Raw genomic sequence first — 25795 nt, 5'->3', positions numbered from 1 at the left:
AACATGAAGATATCAGTGAGGGCCCAGCATCAATGGTATAATAGGAACCAGACAAATGACTGCCTGCAATGAACACTTAGAAATAAAGGTACATGGACAAAAGGGTTTACTGCATAGCTCACAGCATCAACCTGCAGCTTCCACGACGAGATTTTTAATATCTTCCTTTTTCTTTTTCCTCTTAAAATGTGTTTTATTTGGGGCATTGCAGGAGCAGAGGGCGGATGTGAAGAGATGGGAAAATGAGTGGGATCAAGATACATGATGTGAAAGTCACATAGAATAAATAAAAAGAGCAAAAGCAAACAGTAAAAAAAAAATAAAACTCTTGTCAAAGAAACTGCTTTGATCCTTTTAGCTGGGGCTGAGAACCCTGTGCCAGGTCCCACCAACTGGCACATCACAATGGGGACCAGACTTCCAGCATGTGGGTCTTTTGGAATAAACCATAAACAAACTCAAGGAGATACCATGTGGTTGTATGTTTTAATAATAAGGGTTAAACAAAGAATATTAATTCAAAATGCTTTCAGATGACTTGGTCACCCTAGAGCCTCATTAAGGCCAATTTAGGTTAAAACAAGAGTATTTAGCACAGACCCCAGGAAGATCCAGGGTTCACAGACTCTAGAAGATCCAGGGTCCACAGACCCCACGAAGATCCAGGGTGCAAAGATTTCAGGAAGATCTATGATACACAGACCCCAGGAAGATCCAGGGTGCACAGACCCCAGGAAGATCCAGGGTGCACAGATCCCAGGAAGATCTACGATACACAGACCCCAGGAAGATCCAGGGTGTACAGACCCCAGGAAGATCCAGGATGCAAAGATTTCAGGAAGATCTATGATATACAGACCCCAGGAAGATCCAGGGTGCACAGACCCCAGGAAGATCCAGGATGCAAAGATTTCAGGAAGATCTATGATACACAGACCCCAGGAAGATCCAGGGTGCACAGATCCCAGGAAGATCTATGATACACAGACCCCAGGAAGATCTATGATACACAGACCCCAGGAAGATCCAGGGTGCACAGACTCCAGAAGATCCAGGGTGCAGGAGTGATAATGAGTGAAGGATAATGGTGACTGTGTCTAACAGAGTCTGCACTATAAAATAGCATTGTCTTGTGGGGCCAAAGGAAGGGAAAACAAAATAGTAAACCTACAAAAAGTGACGTCAGGAGTGGGGAGTATGTGAAGAGAGGCATGGTGTCTGAGGTATCCACAATGGAAGGAGACTGCACTCTTGCTGACAGTCGAGTGTCCCACACACAAGCATGGAGGCACAGTGTCTAAGCCATCTGCAGGACTAGGAGATTATGAATATTTGCTAACAGGAGAGTCGGCCAGATAGGATTCTAAGATCTCCAGAACCACGTCTGAAAAGGGAAGTAGAGAATTCAAGTTTTCATACAAAAGGATAATGCAGAAATAGACGCAAATACAGTAAAAATCACAATAAATGTAAGTGAACAAAAGCTACAATCAAAATAGGTTTTCTATGCAGGGGGTGGTGAGGACTTTGGGTCACCAGCTCTAACTGGTACGGTAACATGTGTGCAACCCAGGCACTAAGGAGACAAAGATAGGCAGCTGCTCCCTGGAGCTCCCTGGCCAGCCAGAATACAAGTCATTGATCTCCAGGTCCAGTGAGAGAACCTATATTAAAAGATATTGTGGGAAGGAGTAGAGGGACATTCACAATGTCAATCTCTGTCCTCCTAACAACATGTGCACAACTGCACAACATCTACACACACACACACACACACACACACACACACACACACACTGGCTTTCAGATTAAAATATGCTGATTCAGTGCCAGAAAGGAATGCTCTGGTAGCCCTTTGTGGAGGAGTGCCGTGCTGAGGCCACCGTCACGCTGTAGCATGACAGTGTTCAAGTGTCAGTGAGACTCAAGTGACCAAACACAACTGTTTGGCTAATGACCATAAGGAAGACACATGGCCATGTATGGCTTATGTCCATAACAAAGACACATAGTCATATGATGATGTTGTGTGTTTTCTAGTCTTTACTTTTGTATTATTATTAAGGATTTGCTAAACAGAAAGTGTCTTTATGGTAAAATATTGTGCTACCAGTTGGCAGCACCCTGGACAGCTCTTGATAGTAGAGAGACCTTGTGGGACTGGAGGTAGTGCACACTTTTAATCCCAACACTCAGGTAGGCAAAGAAGGCTGAATTCTTGAGTTTCAGGCCATCCTGGTCTATGTGGTGAGTTCTAGACCAGCCAGGGTTACACAGTTATTCCCTGTTTCAAAAATTCAACCAACTAACAAAACAAATAAAAAAAATGGTTTTCTTTGGGAGGATAGAAAGATGCTCAGTGGTTGAGAGTAGTGACTGCTCTTCCAAGAGACCTAGGATTGGGTCCAGCATCCATTCACACAGCAACTGACAATCCAATGCTGACTTCTGGCTTCTCCAGGTACCAGGCATGCAAGTGGTGGTACACAGACATCCATGCAAGCAAAACACCCGTCCACAATTTTAAAAGTTAAATTAAAATTGTAAAACATTTGAATATTTCTTTGAGTAGATAGGTGGGATATTTTATTAGGCTGGACCATCAAGGAGGCAATGCTGGAGTAAGCATATCCTCAGCACAGCAGGAACTCAAGACTCTCAGCTGTCCACAGCCTTCCACCCCTGTCTCCCTGTCTCCGCACTCTCCATTCAAAGCGAGGCTACAGAGGAGGGAGCATAGGTCTTGAAGCATGTGTGATGGTACATGTGTAGTGTGTGTGTGTGTATGTGTGTGTGTGTATGTGTGTGTATGTGTGTGTGTGTGTGTGTGTGAGAGAGAGAGAGAGAGGGAGAGTGTGCACGCATGTGTGTATGTGTGTGTGTATGTGTGCATGCGCGCAGGTTCACATGCCCACATTCCACAGCACACAAGTGAAGATCAGGAGACAATTAAGACTGTTGGTCCTCACACCTCCACCTTGTTTGATCCAGTGTCTTCGTCGTTTGCTTCTATAGATGTCTACCTTGGTGGTCTGAAAACTTCCAGGGTTCTATTGTCTCTGCCCCCAATCTGACCATGGGAACTTTGGGATGACAGACCTGCATTACATGTTCATCTTTCCATGTGTTGTAAGGGCCTGTACCCAGGCCCTCACTCTTGGGCAGCAAGTTCTTGACCTACTGAGCTATCCCACAAACCCATGAGTTTTTATAGCATTTTAAAACTTATTTAAACTGGGTATGGTGACATATGTCTCTAATTCTAGCATTCAAGTGGCAGAGGCAGGCTGGTCTCTATGAGCTGGGAACCAGCCTGGCCTAAATAGTGAGTTTTGGAGCCAGCCAAGGCAACATAGAAAGACCTTGTTTCCAAAACCAAAGCACACAAAAAGTTAAATACAAATAAAGATATAGGTTTATATGGGTTTTTTGTTTGTTTGTTTACCACCAACCAGCCAACTCTAAAGCCAGGTTCTCTTGGGGTAGAGTATGCATAAGGAATAAGTTAAAGAAACAAAAAACAAGTAACTTAAATGTCAGTGTGCTTTACCTGTAGGTATACAGTTTTCCCTTTGCTTCACAAATCATTGAGTTACCAGAGATTTTTGTGAATTTTCATGTATGTAGACAGACATGAGCCAGCTGTAACTGCACATAGGGAACAAAAGAAAGTTGAAATAGTATCTCCAAAAATATATTTTATTTAATTGCACTGATAAGATCATAAAGCTATATACATGATTGATAGCAAAGTTTTTGATAAAAATTATTTAGGTAAAGCTGTGTTTTTATCTTTATTAAATTTCAGTCAATATCAGTGTTTGTATAAAAATAAAAGCATGAGATTTTAGCATAGTACACACCGGGTCGCTAATGGGATACATTGGGGCTGGGTCTCAGGCTTGCTGTATCTTGGCCAACATGTATAAATATGGACATTAGTTAGGAGTGTCTGGTGCAACAGTCCCCTTAACCACTGCCTCGATTCCCATGCTTCTGGTTACTCACCATTAACCACGATCTGATATAGTCAATGGAAAGTTCCAGAGATTCACAGGTATCAAATTTCATGCCATTCTGAGCAGTATAATAAGATCTTATGTGCCCCTCTTGGCCCCACCAGGAACGTGGCATTATCTCTTCTCCCCAAGCTTCCAGGCTGCCTGTGCTGCCTGCTTAGGGGATCGGATCCACCCACTGTCACAGACCCTTGGTGCTGTGTACTCTTAACCACAGTCACACAGCACAAGTTGACGGCTGCTGAAACTCACAGGTATAGGCATGAGTAAGGATAGACGGGAAAAGTCTCCTTCTACAATTGGTGCCTGGCTAGCGGTTAGCTCTGTCGGTCGAGCATGAGACTCTTAATCTCAGGGTCTGGTCATCGGTTCAGGTCCCACATTGGGTACCAATGGTAGAAGGAGACTTTCTCCATCTATCTTGGTCCTACTGGACCAGTTTCTCTCCGCCCACTGGGTCCCTGCAGCCACTTAATGAAATAATCGCTCTGAGGCTTAACATCTGCTACAATCGTTTAGCCAATGGCTCAGGCATCTTCCTGGCTAGCTCTCCCTGAATTCCCAACCCATTTCTATTAACCTGTGCATCACCATGTGGCCTTGGCGTTACTGGTGGTGATGTCCTGGCTACATGAAGTCTCTTCAACTCCTTCTACTACCTCTCTCTCACTGTTCAGATTTCCAGCCTGGCTTCCTTCTGGCTGAAATAGATTTATTCATCAACCAATGAGAGAAACATATAGTCAACAGCATACTGAAGGACATCCCCCATCACATGTGTGCCCCAGAGAAGCTACTATGATTTCTCTTCAAGGTTCATCACAGGTGTGTGTAGAGGAAGCCTGACACACAGAGAATCCAGTCCTTGGGGGTTACATATTTTCACAGGGTACCAGGCAGCTGACCTGCAGAACGTGTGAAGTGACGATGAGCTCTGCACTCACGAGCACTTCTGGAACCAGGGCTGTCAGGCAATGGGCACAACACACTCTCGGGCTGGCAAGAGAGTGATACGCTTTACAGAAACCTCCTGATTCCCTGTGATCTGAGAGTTGCGATCTGACATACATGTCAGTCCATCTGTCTCTTCTGCCGCTTTGTGGTGTCCAGGCTGCACACCCGCATAAGCACACATACCCTGATGCAGACAGCTTCCTAGGCAGTGCATTCCTCAAGGCAGACGAAGCAGATATGAATGGAGGGGGTGGCTCTGATGTATGGAGGTGGTTGGCACTACTGCAGGTCACCATCCAAGTCTGTGGGGGCCTGGAAGGGTGTGCAGGGGTGGGGAGATGCAGCTGGGTCCCATACACATGGCTGGTAGAACACTAGGACTGGCCAGCAGGCCAAATGGGATGAACCCAAAGAGGGAACTAACCGCACCCCAAGGCTGAGCAACTGGAAGCTAGGAACACCGGGGAAGGACAGATGAGAGACAGGTGGCTGAGAATGTCGTCGAACAGTTGTGATGCTTTCTTGCTTGTACAAATAGAGCTTGTCTGTGCACACAGACAGGGAGTGAGATGGCTGGGACCCACCAGGAATCCAGATCATTGAGGATCTGCCCATACTTCATACTCCTTTCCTGAGATGTCTAGGTATAGGATTATGGATAGTGGGGACCTTTCTACAAAAACAAGACCGCTGCCCGTGGGCAGTCAGCCCCCTGGGTAGCACTTCACCTAGGTTCCCCAGCTTTCCCAGCTCAGCTTGCCAACAGAGGGACTCCATTAAGTTGTCCCCATTGTAATTCAGATTACGGAAGAGACTTCTGCACATTCTTTCAGGTTAAAATATCAGGGATGAAGAGAAGAGGCAAAATTACTCCGCTGTCGCTGCGTGCTTAATTATATGGAAGCTGCATAAATTGTCAAGTGCGAAGAATTATTCTGATAAATTAAAATACTAATTAAATAGGCTATTGCAGAATTTTGAGGACATTACAGGGTTCCGCTTCTTCAGGTAATTTGCATATCCTTCATCTGGTGAATTTAATTTTAAAGGACTTCTTTTTTGTGTGTGTGTTTGGAAACCCTTTTTTTTTGTCTCGCACAAAGATAAAAAAGAAACAGGCTTTCTGCTTTTCTGTCTGCCTTGGTTGAAGGAGTTTATTTCACTCTCCCCATGCTGTGCTGGCTCACTGGCCGGCTCTTGTTCATGTCAGGTCCAAGTCCAAAGCTTAACGAAAGCAAGAACTTAGCCGAAATTCGAACATGTGGCTGAACAAGACATTTCCAGTAGTTGAGCCTAGCAAGAAAATGTCAAGACTGCCCTGGGGGTTCTCGGGAGAAATGAAGGCTGAGATCTGATGATTCTCATAGGCAGAGAAGGAAACGTAATAGAAACTTTAAGCGAACATTGTAAAATATAAGCAAACAGAAAGGCTGGGGTGCTTAGGATAAATTCTGCAGCTTTAAGTATAGATGAGAAAAAGGCAAACTCGCCCAGTCTTTGTTGCCTCCAAGGCACAACACAGAGAATAAAACAAAGAGGAGCCATCAGGGCTGGACTGAAACCAGAGACTTGAGACAGGTCGCCAAAGAGCTCAGGCCTGGGAACCACCACACTGCTGCTCCTTGGCAGAGTGGGACCCACCTACAAAGGGGACGGAGGACAGAAGGGATTCCTCTGGGGGAAGTGCAGGAAGATAACTCTGGAATATGGCTGTCCTTCTAAATTCTGCTCTCCAGCCACCTCTCCTGGGTACCACTGGGAGGCTTCCTGGGGGAGCCAGATGTTGGGCTCTGACACCTGGTGAGAATGACTAAACAGAAGGTCTCAGTAAAGCCTCTCCCACCCAAGGCTCAGAGGGGATGCCATAGTCAGGTTTACCATCACCCATTCAAGACACATGGCTGCTCCTGATGCCCTGGAGGGAAAGAAGGAGATTCATTGGAATGTAGACACAGGGAGACACTGGGGAGCAGAACCATGAGAGCCAAGGACAACAGGAACAAGGAAGGCAAAGGCAAGCCCCTCCCATGGGTTTGTTTTGCATCTTGGTTGGTTTTTTATGTGGAGACAGAGAAGGCTTACCCAAGGGGGATGCAGCCATCTTGGTGCATCCTGGGTAAAGAATGCAGGAACACGTTGGATTGAAATGTTCAGTTGACTAGATGCAGGCATCTTCCCCTAGATGTACGTAGACTGGGAAACACACGGGCCCTCTCATGGGAAGGAAGATTGTTGTCCACTATGTGCTACGCCTGTGTCCCTACACATTCTTCACAGCCATTGTGGGAGACTGAGGCTTTGTTGGCTAAGCAACCTGTTATGGACTGCAAGCTGATGTTCAGGGTCCCCTCACTCAAGCGCAAGGCTTGAGAAACATGGACCCTCACTTCATAATAGAAGCACCGAAGACCCAGAGTAGAGAACAAAGCATGTTTGTTTGATGACTTTGAAGAGCTGGGCATTAGCCCAGAACAGTGGGCACTGTGGCTGAACACAGAGAACAGTTTCTTCAACCCAGGTCCCTGCTCCCCTTCCCTCTCTGACTGCCTTATCAGGAAGGCTCAACCTTACTCATCATCTGACACTCAGCATTTCTGTTTCTTAGTACACTTGTGACAAACAAGACTCTGTTGGATGGTGAAAGGGTCCCCAGACCCCTACTACTGGAGCCCCACCCACTCCTACTGAAGCCACACCCCTCCTACAGGAGCCCCACACCCTCCTACTGGAGCCCCACCCCCTCCTACTGAAGCCACACCCCCTCCTACTGGAGCCACACCCTCCTACTAGAGCCCTATCTGACCATCTCCTTTCAACCACAGGCCTCCCCTCCACAGGGCTCTACAGCTGGTCCAGGCTTTAACAACTGACTATTCAACTACTCCCCACTTTCCCCCCAGATTTTGATGAGTGACCCCCTTACTACTTCATTCAGGTCTCCATGGCAGACCTTTAGAGTGGACTATCTTTCCAAGACTGTCAGGCAAGCTCTTAAATCCCCAGCTCAGTACACTGGCTGGCAATAGTCTGGCCTAGTACTGTTCTGGGTGGCTACAAGGATTCAGCGAGACAAGCTGTGAACAGAGCCTGTATTGGAGTTCAGTTGAAGCAAGTTATTATTGCTTATTGACTTCATTATTTAGATTCCAACACACACTTAGGTTAGGTCTTAGGTTGGTTTGAGAATGAACCAGGTCCTTCCTTCCTTCCTTCATCATCATCATCATCATTATAATTATAATTATAATTATTATTTAAGACAGGTCCTCATATAGCCGAGGCTGGCCTCAAGTATGTAGCAGAGAAGATGACTGTGAGCTTCTGATACCCCCTTGCTGCACCTCAGAGCTTGCTGCATGCTAGACAAGCGAGCTCAACTAACTAAGCTAGGTCTCAGCCTGGCTCTGTGCTTTCATGAGTGGACCATGCAAAGCCGGCTGACATCTCACTTGCCTTCCGATGGTCTTGAACTGGCCAGGCTATACACAGAGTGGCGGGTGGCGTGCCCAAAGCATGGTGGTGTGCTGGTCAGGCAACTAGAAAAGTACCGAGCTCTGAGTGGCAAAGCAGGAACAGGCATGGTGCTTTGTTTGTGTGGCTCTGCCCTGCAGAGTCTAGGCAAATGTGGTCGTGTACTGAAATTGCTTCCACCCAGCGGTGATGGGTGGGTGAAATACTGACAGGCCACGCTGCCAACCAAGCCCCAAGCTTTAACAAATGCTGTGTAATTGTTTGTCGTTGTTTGTATTGTTGACTGAACGTGTTCAGGCTTGTTTATCATCAAACGGAGATCTCCAGATTGGCTGAGTTGGAGAATTCCTGAGGTGCTTTCATGCTTAGCGCTCTCACACAAAAGCGTTTATCTGTGCTTTCTCAGGAAAACATCCCCAGGCCACAAGGGTGACTGTGGCCCCAGTTCTTGTAGCCTTACAGGGCATCCTTGTGGTCTGCAAGGTTAGCTGCCACGGAATAGTTGCCTGTCAGCTAGCGCCCTTCCACAAGTTCGGAGGGATTTCCTTCTCAGCCTGGGCTGCTTCTGTAACTAAATTGTTCCCAGATAGCTCTATGCTAACTTTCCATGCCAAGGCGACCACACCAAGGGTGCCCCAGAGAGGCCCACGGGGCCTACGACACTCTCTTGCCTTTCTAGGACGAGCTTGTTGACACTGGATTGCATTATTCAACTTAATTGCATATTGGTCAGCTGCTTCCTATAAAAAAAAAAAAATCTGAAATCTCCACTCTCTAGCAAGAACTGGATTATTTATAGATTACACCTTCAAGTCCTTGGTCAACCTATTTAGAGGTGCTGTTAGCCCACTGATAGCCAGCAGGCAGTACAAGAGACTATGAAAACTAATCACTTTATACCAGGAGGAACAATCTCTTGCTATCCAATTCTTAAACCTGTGTGTCATTGCCTGCATCCCTCATCTCTCTGCTGCCTGGGAGTACCCTAATGCACCCCAGCCCTATCCTGGATTGCTCTCGAAGTACAGTGATAATTACCTATGTGTAAAAACATAATGTCCATTTGTTAAAAGGGGATTATTATTTTTTTTTCTGTAAGGCAACGAAAGGCTCTGGAGGTAGAGAAGGCAGGCAGGCTGTAATGTGATCTCATTTGTATCCCTCTAAAAGATGTAATTTCATTACCCAAGTATTACAGTGAGAGGTGAGAGCAGCTGCTTTCTCCTTACCTTCTTGCTCTGGACTAATCACAATTGTGGTGCCCTGTTCATTCCTAAGGTTTTCAGTGAAATTCCAGGTTGGTTTTTTTTTTCTTCTTCTTTTTTCTGGTTCTCATTTCCAATATTACATGAGCTTTATCCAAAAGAATATTTCTGCCGAATCATAAGCCAAGGTCAATTGCCTGGTGACACTCGTCCTCTCTGGGAAGTGGGGTCTGCTGCGTCTGCCGCCCAGGCGTTACAACTGCCGAGGCTTCATTTGCATCTGCTAATTGTTTCCCAAGCTCATTTCTCCTGGCATGATATCAAATAGAATTTGTTCTCTGAAAGTCTTCCTTGTGTGAAGTCGGAAGGAGACAAGGGTAGGCTTTTGTTGGGACAAAACTGTCCTCGGATGTTTCTGATAGAGGCACGGATTAAAGGGGGGTAAAGTAACCCGTGGATCCTGTGATGTGCGAGCCCACGGGAGGCTCTTCCCAAGTGCGCACAGCGCTAGTTTAAACTAAAAAGTTATTTCTGAATGGGCGTACACATGTCATTTACACCGTTCTGAAATAAGACTTCACAGTTTGTAAAGTCTGTTTACATACAGCTCCCCATCAAATCTTCAGTGACTAGAGGCTGCCTAGAATGGTGGTGTGCTTTCAAAGATGATACAGAAAGTGCATGACAGCCCGAGGTTGCGAGCATGAGAGAGCTGTCCCCATTACTCATCTCTCTAGTGGCAGCATGGGCAGGATGTTCTCTCCTTTCCCTTCCCCTCCTTTCCCCTCCCCTTCCCTCCCCCTTCTCCCAGGTGGGAGAAGCTGTCCCTACCCCTCATCTGCTGCAGCACTGGGGAGCGTGGACCTAAGCCATGCCTGGGCCACACGGTAGAGCTGTCCCTGAAGGCAGGCGTAGGTGTGGAAGATCCGACCCTGAGGACAGGAAAGCAGGGTCTTTGCTATAGTAAGGGGTGAACTCACCAGGGCAATGCAGGCGACTTCACCCTGTTGGTGAGAACAAAACAGAGCTGCACATGTAGGGACCAGTCTTGCAGACCCAAAGCTGCAGGATCTCCACAACACAGGGCAACTGTGTGTTAAGCAAGAGGAGTCCCAGTGAGGGTCCAGCATGCATAGTGTAGCAGAAACCAGAGGCCTCAAACCGAACAAATGGCTCTTTGCAATGAACACTTGCAAGTAAAGAAACATGGACATAAAGGTTTACTTTCTGAGGCACCGTGTCACACGGCAGCTACCACGATGAGATTCTTTTCCTTTCTTTTCTTTTTTATCTTAAATTTTATTTGGGCGGGCCGGGGGGGGGGGGGTTGCTGCAAGGGCAGAGGGCGGATGAAAAAAGACGGGAAATGAATGGGATCAAGATACACGATGTGAAAGACAAAAAGAATAGATAAAAAGCAAGTTAAACAACAACAAAAACAAAGCTCCTATGAACATAGGTGAGCTAGTGTCCTTGTGGTGTGCTTGAGCGTGGGGAGGTGCTTAGTCTCACTGTAACTTGATAATGCCATGTTTTATTGACATTCGTGGGAGACCCGCCCTTCCCTAAACAGAAATGAAGGGGGGAGTGGATTGGGAGGTAGGAGCAGAGGGGGCTTAGGGGATAAGGACTGGAGGGAGAGAGGGAAGGGAAACTGGCCAGAATTAAAAATTAAAATAGATAGATGATAGATAGATAGATAGATGATAGATAGATGATAGATAGATAGGTTTATTTATTTAAAAAGAAAATGCATGAGGTGTTTTAGCTGAGGCAAACCAAAGACCAGTGCAGTAGACAGTACCCAGTACCCAGCTGTTGCACAACATAGTGCCCCCATTAGGTCAGGCTGCCGGAGCAGCCATTTGGGGGGACTTGTCAGTAAAAGACATTACTCTCAAATGCCCTTTCTATACTGACCACCTTATTTTGGTGCCCCCCCACAGTTGACAACAAAGACCAGCTGGAGAAGACATCAGGACTGACAATCCTCCAGAGCGGTATCGGGCCGGTGAGTAGAGCGAGGCATATCCTCACAAGGGATGCCCTCATGTCTAGTGCCATGACGCAGGTCGGCTGGTGAAATCCAGGAGCATAGGTTCGGTTCATTGTGTGGCTAATCCAAATAGCGTTTTGTCGACTCAGGTGGTGGGAGATCAGCCCTCCCAATGTTGATAGATGCTGACTGACGGTGTAGGCAAATGTGGCTGTTTATGTTGCCTTTGAAATCATAGTTTGGATTTTCCTCCCCAAGAAAAATGCGCCACACTTAAGCAAAACATGAGACTCCAGAAAAGGCGATGTCATATAGCGTACCTAAATTATTGAAAATGGGTAAGTTCCAGGAAATCATTCTTTCCTTGGTAATTCAGTTTCTTTGTTATTTAAACACCGGGCGCGTTTGAACAGGAACACAGAGCTATGAATATATCTGTGAACTGACTTGATGCTGTCAAACTCTTTGGTGTACAGCCATTTCTCCCCTGCTACTAGACCAGACGCTGTGTCTTCTCTGAGCCTGCCGGTGGCCACTCTCTTGGCCCAGTGACAGTGTAATGAACTGTGCATGTCATAGTGGCCAAGGTTCCTCCCAGGAGCTGCATGTAGCCACTCATAAGTCAGCGTGGGCCAAAGCAAATCTGTGCTCTCATGTCTGAGATTTCAGATTTCACAGCGCTTACCATTAAAGTTAATTAAGTATTAAGGAGTGCTAGTTTGTAAGTGTTCCCTGCTATAAGCTGCCGTGTCCTGGCAGAGTCACTCAGAAACTTGAGGACTCCACAGCCAGATCTTGGGCTCCTGGAGCCAGTTGCCGCTTAATTGGTGGTTGTTCTCAGAGGTCTGGTTTCCAGGTAGCTCAAGAGGGCTTGAGTGCCTGGGGTGTCCTAGTTGTTGACAGCAGAATGTAGGAGAGAGTCAGCCTATAACTGATAGAAACTTCTCAAAGGACATTCTAAGAGCCTGACAAATGTCATTCTTCTCTGTGTTCTTAAAGCCAGGGTGGCCCATCCTGGATCACCAGAGCAGATAACAGCCAAGGACACTCTGGTAGTTTGCTATTTCTTCAGCAGCCAGTGAAGCGAAGGAAAGAAGCCAGAATGTCTTGGGGCTTCCAGAGATACCGATATATAAGTGAGAGGCAATGGCCACTAAAGATGCACAGATTAAGATGCACAGGACAAGGATAACATATGGGTTATTTATTTTATTCTGGGAGAAGTGCCACTCACACAAGAAACCAACGAGCGGCGAGTTCCCTCTGCTCCAAGGATCCACACCCAGGCTGCTCTCCATGACCTGACCAGAACCCGGAGAGAGCAAGCCTGTCTGGGATCCCAGACACACACACACACACACACACACACACACACACACACACACACACACACACACACACACACACACACGCACGCACACACACACCTGTGACCATGCCCAAACGGGCGTGGTCAGTGCCACAGGTGTGGCTGGGTGGATCTCTCTCTACAGGCAGGCCACGTCAAGGAGAACAAGAGCAGTGTGGAGGCTGGACATTCGGGTGCTTAGATGGCACTGCCTGTCTCCAGGTGGTGGCGAACAAGCTCCTGTGCTGGCCTCTGCTTCCGGTGGGAAGCCTGGGAACTGACTTGAGTGTGAAAGACACTTAGGAAGCCGACAGCATGCGCATGATAAGACCCAGCTTTGCACCGGGAGGTGCCGATTGTGACTCAGGCACTTGAATGCCCTATCCTTATTGCAGTGTGGCCTCCAGCTGCTCCATCCAGGACAGCCAGAATGTAGGGGTGACCAAGCCAAGCCTGGTTCTCAAGCACCTCCCAAGCTTTCCTTGGCTTCTCTGTTTCTTTCACACCCCACCCTGAGCCCGAGGATAAGCTCTACAGTGGCCTGCCCAGGGTGCAGCTGCTGGTGTAGGAGCTTGGGGGTTGGAAAGCTGTGTCTTCACCTTCCCAATGGCCCACTCAACAGCCTCTGACCTCCAGGCATGTGTGTTCCTCATCCTAAGTATGCACTTCCCCTCTGCAGCGATGGTAGCGATGATGTGTAGTCTTTCATCTCCCCTTGTGGCTCAGTGTGCTATGGTGTCACACAGACAGCCAGTGCTCACCTGGCGGCTCCGTACCCTGTGCTGTATGTAACAAAGGTCTGTGCACATCAGAAGACCTTGTGGGAAAAGGAACCTGGACACACAGCAGTCTGTGAGTGTACCTCAAGTGTGTGCACCCTGCTGCTCCTTTTCCCACTGATCTCACCTTGGTTTCCCGCATCAAACTGCGAGGCCACTCCTGACTGACCTATGCCTTCTTCCTGCTGCCCCGGCGTTCTTCCCATGCTTCGTGCCGTCTCCTACCCTTTTAGTTATCTTAAGCCTATTTATTCTATAATTTTATCTATATCCTCTTAATCTTTTCCAATCTTAGTTTGTCTATGCCACTTCCCTGTCACACCTGCGGCTTCTACTCTCGTGTGGTTTATGGCGGCTTGGGCTTTGTTTTGCTTTTTACATGTTTGTGTAGTTGTGACTTCATCTTCAGCGAGGAAGAATTGTTGTTTTATATGAGTTTCCTTCTTGGTTTTTATTCTTTCAGTTTTATGTTTGTTTGTTTTGTTTCTAAAACAGGGTCTTACTCTGTAGCCCAGGCTAGCCATAGACTCAGCTGTCGTCTTCCTGTCTTAGCCTCCCACAGGTGGACATCATAGGTATAAGTCGCCATTACCCGCCGTCTGTGTGAGGTTTCTGTGTAAGGGGGGGTATACTAATCCTCTATGCCATGGGTCCCATTTTAAGTTAGCTTCCCACTTGGAATTCTGCAATCCCCAGAAGAGCCTAGGATGGCTGGTGCCTGCTCCCTGTTCCTGGGTGAGGTAGCTCTTGAGGGTTAAGAATCTCAGCTTTCCTTCCTCCTCCAAGGCTGTATTGCTGCCTATGAATATGGAAACCACAACTCCCAAACCCTAAGTCCTTCTTGTTAACATTCATGCATCTTACTGGCCTGTCCTTGGGGTTCTGACGGGACAAGCCTTCAGCTGCAGCCACTAAGATCACCACCTGTGCACATTCACTACATTCCCTTTTAAAGGGCCCTGCCCACCTCCCATCCCCCCTTTCTTTCCTCCCTCCTCTCTCCTGCTGCTCCCGTCTCCAGAAGCTGGTCTACCCCCTTCCCTTTCCCTTTTTCATGATCCCTTTCCCTAAATTAAAAAAAAAAAAAAAAAAAAAAACCCTCTGTTTGAGCCCTGTTGCATGGCATCTTTCTCTCACATGCCACTTTTCTTAAATTACAACACTACACCCTTGCATCTCATCAGAGGTACCAGATCTCTAGCAGTAGCCTCAGCATCTGGCCACAACCTTGCTTTGATCTCTCCTGATCTCTTGGGCTTCTGGACAGTCCGCTCTCTTCCTTTTGTCCTTGTGTCCCGTACTGTGTGGGCTCTATGCAGTTCCCGTGCCCATGTGGTAAGGAAGCCCTCACCTTGCAGCTTAGGGTCCCACTCATGTGTCAAGGACAGTGCTGAGGGCCTACCGTGTGCTCGGTGGGGGGTCTTCAAATGAAAGGACAGCAGCAAGCAGGACAGGTCGAAATCTGTCTGCTTCTCCTTACCTGGGAGCTGGAGTCCCTGGAGGAGATGAGATGCTCACCTTTTCCTCCCAAGACAGGCTCCCACATCACCTGCGCCGGGTCTAGACTCCCAGGGCCAATGTGGACTCACTGAGGCCAGTTCTCCTGCAGCCAGACTGTTACACACATCTTAGAACCTGGGCTTACCATCCCTATCCACCTGCGAGCTTTGGCCGCCACAGGTGGTCCCTTTGGTCTTTTGTGATCCCTCCTCTCTGGAGTCTGGCCATGGCCACCCATGCTGTCCCTACCATCACTTTTTTAGCCTGCACCAGCTTTCTGCTCAAAGCCCCAGCACCCCCCCCCCAACCCTCCAAGCTGCTGCCTCAGCCCCAACCGCCTGTTCTGTGAGGAAGCCAATGCTCCACTGTAGATGTGTTTTCCCCTGGGAGACTTCTCCCAGCAGGGACCTCCTCGCCGACCTCAGTCCCAACTCTCTGCCATGCTTGTGACCTTTGCTCCTGAGATTCAAGCCAGCAGCCCACTGTAGGAGCACAGCATCGTGCTTCCTGAAGATAGCATAGCCTCTTGTTCCAAATATCTGTTATGCTCCTCTTGCCTCGACCAGCAACCACTCTGAAAGCTGGTGCTTCTCAGACCTTTAAGAGTTGGCTGGCATCGCTGCCGTGGCCTTGAGCCCAGATCTCCACACGTTCCCTTGGAAAATCTCTCTCCATCTTCTAGGCTGGAAGCTGCTCTGACAGGCAGAGAATATTTACAGTAGCAAAACGGGAAGAAGGGGCTCAAGCTGAGAAGAGTTTTAGAAAGCTAATCATATCTTTTTCCTAATTTTAATTCTCTCATTCAGTAAGCCTGATTTTGATTTTTTTTTTTTAAGTGTATTTCTAATTCTTCTAATTCCGGACTCTGTAATGTAAAGCAGAGTGTGATTGCTAGAAATCTAACAGCATTTACAGATCTTCTCCAGGCACTTGTAATTCACACGTGTGATGACAGATAGCAGAATTAAAACCTTTTAAGCCAAATAGAAATATCTCAAAACAAAATTTAAAAAAAAAAATGAAGAGATTGTGTGTGGTGCACACACACAGACATACACACACACACACACACACCCGAATAGATGGGCGGTATTTTGATGTATCTCAAAATCTAATTTCTGATACCTTGAAAACTTTTCACATTACTCATATTAATGAAGCCATGTCTCCTCCAGGGGACAATTATAATTGTCCCTGAAGAAGAGCTCAGAATGTGCTAAGGAATCAGTCAAGATGATTTCCACCAGGCATGGCTCCCACTCACTGTGGAGCAGGGCTGCTTCTGGCTCTGATGCTAATCAGACACAGAGCTTCTAGGCGGATCTGCCCAGCCTTTAAGGCAGACAGCATCACACAGCCCAGCAACACCATGGTGGCCTCAAAGACGGCAGCAGGGAGGAGCCCAGAGCAGAAGTACAAGAGCTACTCCAGGGAACTGAGCTCTCCCTGCTTGGGAGAGACCTCCCACCCCCGAGAGCAAGCGTTGGAGGGCAGCTGTGGGTTTTGGGGAACCTCCCCCAAAGTTTCCGAACTTCTCCAAGGCTTGGGGGTGGGGGGGTTGCCTGTACAATCTGAACTACTGTATTTCACAGCCACCCACCGGTTCTGTGTTTTTTCTGCCTCTGCTCATCCTCTATTCGGGGCAGAATTTTGCTAGAAGAAAGAGGATCTTATGGCAAAAATATGTCCATCTCCAAAGTCCAGGAGAAGTCCCTGAGCCGAGAACTGCTAATGCTGCTTCAGCCCCATAGCCAGAGTGGCTTTCGTGACATACACCCTGGTTGAGACCCTGGTGTTGTGGGGGCTCCAGGGTAGCAAATGAAAAGCAAGAGGTGTGCGGAAGACACAGATTCAGGGGAAACAGCCCCATTTTCTTCTCCAGATCCCACCTTAGCACACTCTGTCGAAGGAGGTGTTGTAGTTTTAATTTGCTTTCATGGAAATCCCAGCCCAGGGCTGGCAAGAAGGCAAATGTGTAAAGGCACTTGCTGCCAAACCCGATGACCTGAATTCGGTTCCTGGGCCCTTTGTGCTGGGTGTAGGGTGCTGACTCCCACAAGTTGTCTCTCCAGACCTCCAAATATGTACTGTGGCACGTGCAAATGCGTGTATACTCATACACACAATAAACAAGCAAAGGAAGAAATGTTCCCAACCCAGTGGCTGTAGGTGGCTAGGAGGAGCCTGGATCCTGAAGGAACATTTGGGTCAAACCAATTGGCAGGGTCATCACCCATCAGGGACCTCTGTACTACAAACACAAAGCCTGGTCTTTTGATTCGGGGTTTGGACTCAATGAGCAGAGAAACTAAAGGAACAAAAAAAGCTTTGTGAAAGAAAAATGGGTGAAGGAAGGAAAATGAGACTTGACATATAAAACTGTAGGAAGGTAAATGACTATGCTGTAACAAATGAGTAGACTTCTGTGAGCCTCTCTACCTTTAAGGGGGCCATACACATATGTGCAGACACATTAGTACACAAACAGATCAGGCATCCAGGGGTGAGGTTAGAGGTTGTAGGTTTGCTCTTCAGTTTCTTTGGGACTCTTCCTTTGACATAATTATAAATTCAAGATGCTGCTGAACTGGATCCCTACACAACCCTCACCCAGTAGGTGTCCCATGGATCCATGTATGTAATTCTAGGACATCAGGAGATTCATGTTGTGTGACATCTATGAACATCTCTGAGCCATTAGTACCACGTTATACCATATAAAAACAAACAAACAAACATAAAAACCTAACATACAAATGGAGTAAGTGAACACATATCTACACCAACGTGAACAGGCAGCCCTGGGGTGGGTAAGGTCGGCAAGGTCCCCACTGACCCTGGAACATCACGACTTTGGGGTCTTTTGCCATCATGTGTCTGTGACAAACCCAGGGGATATGCTGTTCCTAGGCAGATCGCAGTAAGTAAGGTAAGCAATCCCTGGCCTTTGGAAAAGGATGCACCTAGATGTCAAAGAGGAGAAGCATCAGGTGTCATTGGCAGAGGAAATACAGGCCCGTGGTGAGAAGGATGCTGCTGTATCCTGAAGCTGGGGGGGGGGAGCTCAGGGAAGCCCTTCACAGAAGGGGGTTGCATGGAGAAGACGGGCGTGGCCAGTGAGCATATAAATAGGAGAAGGGGATTCTGCAAGCCTAAGGCCTGGTGGATATATATGAGAACAGAGGTCAGACCTTCCTAGATTCCAGGCTCAGATCCAGGGAACAGGAACTTCAGCTAGTACTCACTTCCTTGTCTGTGTGCTGTGCCCAGTAGAGTCACTAATGACCTCTAGCCACTGGGAAGTGTGTTCTGTAGTTCTCAGTGGGAATGGGGAGTGAGTGGGTGAGTGAGTTTCTGGATGATAGAATTGGTGCTTTGCCTTGGGTGGCCATCCTCACTGTAGCCCTAGGGAACTCTGTTCTCTACATCGGTACCTTAGCCTGCCTGTGGGTATTCAGACGGACCACGGGTGTGTGTTCAAGAGTGCGTGAAGAAAGGATGGAGTACAATGGGTGTGTCAAATACAGACGGGCCTCCGTGTCTGAGTGAAGATGAGGAACTGGGTTCCAGATGATGTCATAGTCATGCCTGACCACATGTCCCTGGTGACCCCTGTAAGAAGTAAGAAAGTGTGGTTACTTCATGGCACGGGCCCAACATTACTATGTTCACGTGTGGTCTAAGAAAGCTTGCTGTGATCAGGGGGTAGAGTGCTATCCCACAGAAATCACAGGCCTGCTGAGAACCTGTGAAACCCTCAGGCAGTACACTCATTCGCTAACACAGGGCAGAGCTCAGGGCATTGCACGAGGTCCCTACCAGAGTCCCTTCTACTCCCCACTGAGACTTCCCAATGAATGGCTCTGGGAGCAGAGACTGGGCTCTGGCTAGGGATGGGGGAGAGAGGCAGAGTTACCCTCTGGGGGTAGGTGATTGGGGTGTGTCTCCTTCAGCTCCTGTAGTATTCTCATTGCCATTCTGCACACATTCACCTCATTTTATTCTCATCTGCATTTCCCGACAAAGAAAGCGGTTTTTTTTCTTTCTCTCTCTCTCTCTTAAATGCAAAAGTGCACAGGCCTGAGAAAAGACTGTTGACTTGTCAGTACTCCTAATTTGTGTTTGAAAAGGAAAATCTGCATGAAATTGCATTAAATATCTAGGGCCCCATCTCCCTTTTCTATGTTCAGCCCCTGCACAGCCCCCATGAGTGGGGAGCAGACTAGACAGAAGCCGAGGTTCCCAGCAGCCCATCCTCGGGCTCAGCTGAGGTTCTGCTGTTCAGCTTTGACTTGACAGATCTGAGGACCACAGTTCTTCACCTCTATCCCCCACTGCTCCTCATGGTAAGGAAAATCACACCAGCATGTGTCCATGCAATTAACTGCACTTGCTGTATGGGCAAATACGAGCTTACTAGGGATACTTTTCTCTCCTGAACCACCACAGAGTGCACTAAGCTCCTGGGGTCACACGGACCCTTTCACGTTCCCTTGTGACTCAGAGGCAGAGAGCATGATGCGGCGGTTGCCTTAGTAACAAATTCAACTTCTATTCGATATTAAGGTAGACAGTCACTTAAAATGAAGCAAGTCACATCTGATGGTGGCTACCCACCTACTCTTCGATCCTTCCTAACATTTTCATATGTATATGTTATAAAAATATACATAATGTATATTTCAGCTGCAGAAACATGACATTATTTGCCTTTTTCCCCCTGAGAAGAAGAGGGGAGAAACCAGCCGGTGTCTTCATGGGCAGGGTGGCTCCCAGCTCCTGTGGGTCCATGGAGCCTGTGAGCTTGGGAGCAGAAGTGAGTTCTCATTTTAAAAAAAAGGAGGTCTGGAGGGATGGTAAACATGCAGCTCACAGAGTTCTATAAGCCTCCTGTGATGTTTCTGTTTGTCTGGGAAGCCTAGAGCTGTGTCCTGGGGGAGAAAGGAAGTCACCTGAACCAACATTGACCCACATCCCCATTCATGGTCTCTACTCACCAAACATCACATGTCCATTGCACACGGGAAAAGAGACCACTTTGCCCTACAAGGTATGGGGGCATGCCCACTTGAGGGTCCACCTGCAAACTGGACCGAGCAGCTGTGTGCCCACCTAAACACTCCACCACAACTGCTAAACCTATGCTCCCTATCAGCAGGTGTCACTGAGGAGGGTACTCCACAGAAGTCATATAGACCCTGGGTCTGGCATGTCATTGCCACCCCTACCCATAGCCCTCATCAAATGTGAACACATGTCAGTTCTTACCCAGCTGATGTGATCATGAGGGCTGTGAGATCAGTAGCTGGTCTGCTCATAAAGTCAGAACTTGAGTGTTGATACAGTATTGTGGGGCCTGGGAAAAAGAAAATAGGAATAGCCTGGCCCTTTCCTGCACTTCATTAAGTGAAGAGCTGCCTTTGCCATATGTTCAGCCTCACTCCAGGCCCACACACAGAGCCAAGTGACCATGATCTGAACTCCTAAAAAAACATGAGCTTGAAGAAACTCCTTCCTCCCTTAATTCATCTCCAGCTATGAGAAAAATAATCAATACAGCACTCTTTAGCTTGTTGGTACACATCCCCAAGATCTGCCTCCATTGCTGCATGGGCATCTGTGTAGCTACATCTCCTCTTATTAAGAAAAATCTATGTTGGATTTAGGGTCCAGCCTACCTGCTATGACTCCATTGTAATGTGATGGCAAAGTCTTACTTCCACACAGATTTAGGTACTGAAAGCTAAGGTTGAAGCATTTTCTTTTTGAAAGATATGAATCAGAGAATGCCCCGGTCCTGTCTAGAAATGGAAGTATTAGTGGCTGGTTGGCCCACGGCAGAAATGTTCTCCCTTGGGAATAAAGTGGGATTACATTTCTTAAGTGGCTCTAAACCCAAGTTGGGTCTCATCCCTGTAATTTTTTATTCTCTAACAGACATACCTGCTACAGATCTAACCCATCTGTCCCGTAGAACCTAACATGCATCGGTGTACATATGAAGAAAATAAGATACAAAACAAAGGAAGCGTAAAGAGTAGGAGGTCACGAGGGAAGGGGAGAAAAACAGAAGTGAGGAAGAAACAACAAAACCAAATTCCGTTTAAAGACACCATAATAAAGCTCAATTCTTTGTATACTGATGAAAAATTAAAGCAATTAATTGAAACCGTGTGCTTCTCAAATTTACCTGAAAACTCAGAGTCTGTGAGTGAAGCATCTTAGCGCCTTTCTTGCCCATCTTATCAAAGACAGGTATAAGTGGTGACAGCTTGGCCCTGTACACTGATAGTGGCCTAAGTGGCAGAGACTCACCCTTGCCCAACCGTGGAGGCTGAAGTCTAAGACTGTAGTATAGAGGTTCTTCAGGTCCTCTGAGGCCTCCTTCCTTGCTCACCATCCCCCTGTGTCCTCAAATGGCACCTCTCTGTGTGTAACAGAGTTCTAACCTCTTCTTACAATGGTACTAGTTCCATTAATAAGAGCCCATCCCATTCTATCCTAATGCCCTCGATAAATAATCCAGATACAACCACATTCCGAGAGGCCTTCAGGTCAGAGATTTACATATGGGCTTTGGAGAAACACAATTCAATCATTATCCTGACCATGGTTACATCTAACATATCTTTTTTTTCTAGTACTTCCAAAAAATAATGGTTGGGCAAGTTAGTTTCTGAGAAATATGTCTACACTATTTTCCTCTACCATATAAAAGAATGAATTAAAGCACACGAAAACTATCAAGGAAATCAGGCATGATAGGTGAGTGTATGTATGTATGTGTGATTAGATGGGTAGGTGGGTAGACGGATAAGTAGATAAGTAGATGGGCGGGTAGACTGATGGATTAATTAGTTTATAGATAGATGACTTGGGTGTGAGTGGATGGATGGATATGTAGATGAATGGATAGGTAGATGGTGGTAGGTAGATGGATAGGTAGATGAGGAGGTACATGGATGTTTCAGTGCATAGGTAGATAGATAAGGGGATGATGGATGTGTGGATGGGTTGTGGGTGAGTAGATGAATAGAAGAGTAGGTAGGTGGATAGATGGCTTGAAGGATGGGTTAGTAGATGGATGAATGAACAGGTGAATAGGACTGGTTGGGTCGGTAGGTGGGTGAATGGATGGGTGGGTAGATAGGTGTAGGTAGATTAAAAAGTTGACTAAAAGAGTTGGTGAATAGTTGGGTAAATGGATGGATTGAGTGATGAGTAGATACATGGATAGGTAGAAAGATGAACGAGTAGATGGATAAATATGTGGGTGGGTTGGTAGATAGATCAATAGAATGTAGTATGTATTTTAAAACCATAATGAGTTTTTTTTTAAATCCCAAATGCCATCAACTCCACATTTCTGTCATGACCTTCCAGCCATAACAGTAAGAGAAAGCTACACCATGATGTCACCAGCTGAGATGTGGCTGCTAGTGACATTGTCCTGGTGGAAAGAGCACCTTCCAGGAGCAGGGGGAGGCCCCTCCCTGAGCAACTTCTAGTGGAGATATGCGATAGTTTGACCATGATGTGGACTAGGACATCCCCAGGGGGCAGCCAGTTTGTCCTGGCAGACAAGGGGGTGGGAATAATCGTGACATAAAGACAGTAAAGACTATGTTGTGAATTTTACTTTTCTGACCACGAGTTGCCTTGCTCCTTGTGGCTTCTTGGCTGGCTGGAGGTCTTTTCATTTGGGTGCTGCAGGTACAGGAATGAGTTTATGTGAGAAATGGCAGCAGTGCTTTAAATGAGACCACTTTCGGCAGCAGAGTAAGAGGGACTGATGGTTAAGCTGCTAATTTCCAGAGCTTCCCTAAGTGAATGCAAACAAATTCTGGTCCTCAAAGCCCTGCTAATGTACAATGTTCAATTTTTAATTTCCAGTCCATCTTAGATTATGGGAATGAAAAACAATATTTAATCCCTCGTTAACACATGAATGAGCAGAAGCTGTCACTTCCAACCAGACAATAACAGGGTTATCCCAAGAACTGTCAGTTTATGTGAAAACATTATGTTGCCCAAATTTTCATAAAAATTAGTAATGGATAATATTCAAGATCAGAGCAATAGAAAGAGAAAAATCTGCATTCCCGGTAATAAATATTCATATTTGTCTGCTCCAGAGATGAAAATCTAATCAAGGGGCTATTGATGCACTGTTTTTTTTTTTTCCAAACCAAGACATTTCATCTAAATTGGGTTTGATATGGAAATGAATGGTCCTCCAGGCCTCAGCTCATGGGCTGCCCAGGCGATGTCCTATACAGATCCACCACACTGCACCACAATTAAGGTGACAATACCCTCTCTGTGTGGGAGCCCCCAGAGGTTGGCATGATGTAGTGTTCCGGACCTTCCTCCCCACCTTAAAGCAAAATAAAAAAAAAAAAACATAATTCCAAGACAGTTAACTCCTTTCCATTGCATGGTTAAAACTGTCTTTTTTTGTTTTTGTTGTTGTTGTTTTTGGGTTTTTTGTTTGTTTTGGGTTTTTTTTGGGGGGGTTGTTTTTGTTTTTGCTTTTGTTACAATTACCATAAATCAGAACATACTCTGCAAGAAGCTTAATGAAATACGTATGATTTTGAAAAGGAAAGATGGCGGCTGCTGGACATAACCCTGTGCGCATGTGCGCATGCGTGCATGAGTGCCTGTGTGTAGGATCACGTGTGAGATGATGATGTTTGCTGGAGGCTATGCTTTTCCCTAACTGCCAACAGGCTTCTGAAAAGAAGCGTGTAAACAACTACCCAGTTAGGGAACATGGGTGTGCAGGAACCACACTGATCCTTGTAGCCCTCCACACACACCAGGGTTCAAGTCTCCCTGGACCACAGGTTCCCAAGAACGACCTCACTTAGCTCTGCTGACAAATGCCTGGGAGGACTGGCATGCTTTAGCACCAGCCAAGAACCCAGTGTAGGGTGTCAATCAATGCACAGGAGGTGGTCTCATCTATCACATTTGTCCTCTGCCAACACAGACCAGATTTCTACAAGGTCACTGTAACCTTGCAAGAGGGCAGGCTGTGGGTGTCAGCACACATTTCAGAAGTCCATTCCTCATTTGCTAGCCCTCCACTGGTCTCCCCAACACTGGGCCAGGTGGAGCTAATCACGGGAGATTAGGCTGTTTTGGAGAGTGTGTTTGAAGGCTCGGTCTCTAGAGTCCGATGGGGGTTTTGTATTGAAATCCCTCACAGCTCTTTAGCGCTGAGGAAGGAAGGCTGTAGAGAGCTGAGGAGAGCCCAGAAGTGGCGTAGAAGGTGTCTCACCAGCCCTGTAACATGTGCTACAAACAGCCGAGGGAAAGGGCCCAGCTCTTTCCTCCCACTACACCGGAAAATATCCTCCACTGACTGCTGGTTCTGGTGTTGGGTCCAGAGGCCTTTGTCCCTCTGCGGATAAAGGGTGGGCATGCTGAGAGGAGACCTGAGGAGCCATTAGGAAATCCAAGCTCACAGCCTGCAGACCTGAGGTTATTAACCGCCATTGCAACATGTCCTGTGCCGTGTCCAGTGTGGGGTGAGAGCTACAAAGGTCCAGCAAGGCAAAGAACATTCTGCTCAAAGGCCACCTTCGTGGACATCTCTGGCACTTTTCCTCCTAGAAAACTCCTCTGCTTCTAAAAATGGGAGAAGTCCATGCCACCCCAGAGCGTCCATCCCTCCACCACAGCCTCGATCCTCCCACATTGTGGTCTTCCAGAGGGGACTGTGGCTGACACTGATCCCCACACATCTGGGCACATCTGCCAGGCACTGTGTATCCCTCTGGAGAAGGGCTATTTGTGTCCTTTGCCTGTAAGAGAAGCTTTTCAACAACTTGGCTCAAGTGTGGAACTAATGTCCACTCACATTCGCCCATGGGATGGCTTGCTTGCAATGGCCATAAACAGTACCTGATTTAGCCATGGCCCCACTACAGGCATCTCTAGGGATAGCTCTGCCTGGGATCTCCAATGTGCATCTGTTCTCCAGACACTAAGAACGGAACCCCAACAAAAGGCTGCATCTGTTCAGACACTGATTCCACCCAGGTTCGCACAGAAGATGGGTAGTAGGGACTACAAAGGACTTGCTGAGCCTCCCAAACAGTCTTCCTTTACAGGCAGGAAGGAAGGGCTAGGAAGGATGAAAACAGACTACAGAGCTTTTCGGGGAGATTGTCCATCCTGAGCCTGGTCCAAAAGAATGCCAGCAGGCGATTTTGCAGATAGTGGAGCAGCCAGAATAACTTGAAGTGCACTGCAGGCTTGGTCCAGAGCAGGGTCCACTGTGAGGCCAAGGCAAGCTCTTCTCTTTGGACACAGTCCTCTCTCTCTGCAGGATCTCAGCCTCTGGGAGGTGCGTGCACCTGCGTTGCTGTCTCTTCAGCAGCCACTAGGAGTCGCACTTACACATCTCTTCTGAAGTTGATAGGATCCTGAAATTAGGGTGAGTTAATCCCCTGTGAGTTGCCAGGAATTTACCAGGACTTAAAGGATAAGGTAGGGAAGGGAGATATGAAGAA

At 47.2% G+C, this 25795-nt stretch overlaps 1 protein-coding gene across 1 annotated transcript in view; it reads left to right on the top strand.

Annotated features, from left to right (window-relative positions):
• Positions 1-25795, top strand: part of Ptprn2 (protein tyrosine phosphatase receptor type N2) — a 629714-nt gene that overhangs the window by 376861 nt on the left and 227058 nt on the right. The window contains exon 12 of the mRNA XM_051177829.1: positions 11596-11660. Coding sequence (XP_051033786.1) covers positions 11596-11660 — 65 coding nt within the window. The remainder of the gene's footprint in view (positions 1-11595; positions 11661-25795) is intronic.

Source organism: Phodopus roborovskii, unplaced genomic scaffold, assembly GCF_943737965.1.
Source record: "Phodopus roborovskii unplaced genomic scaffold, PHOROB, whole genome shotgun sequence".
NCBI lineage: Eukaryota > Metazoa > Chordata > Mammalia > Rodentia > Cricetidae > Phodopus > Phodopus roborovskii.
Note: the sequence above shows the minus strand (reverse complement) of the source record. Positions and strands in the feature narration are given on the sequence as shown.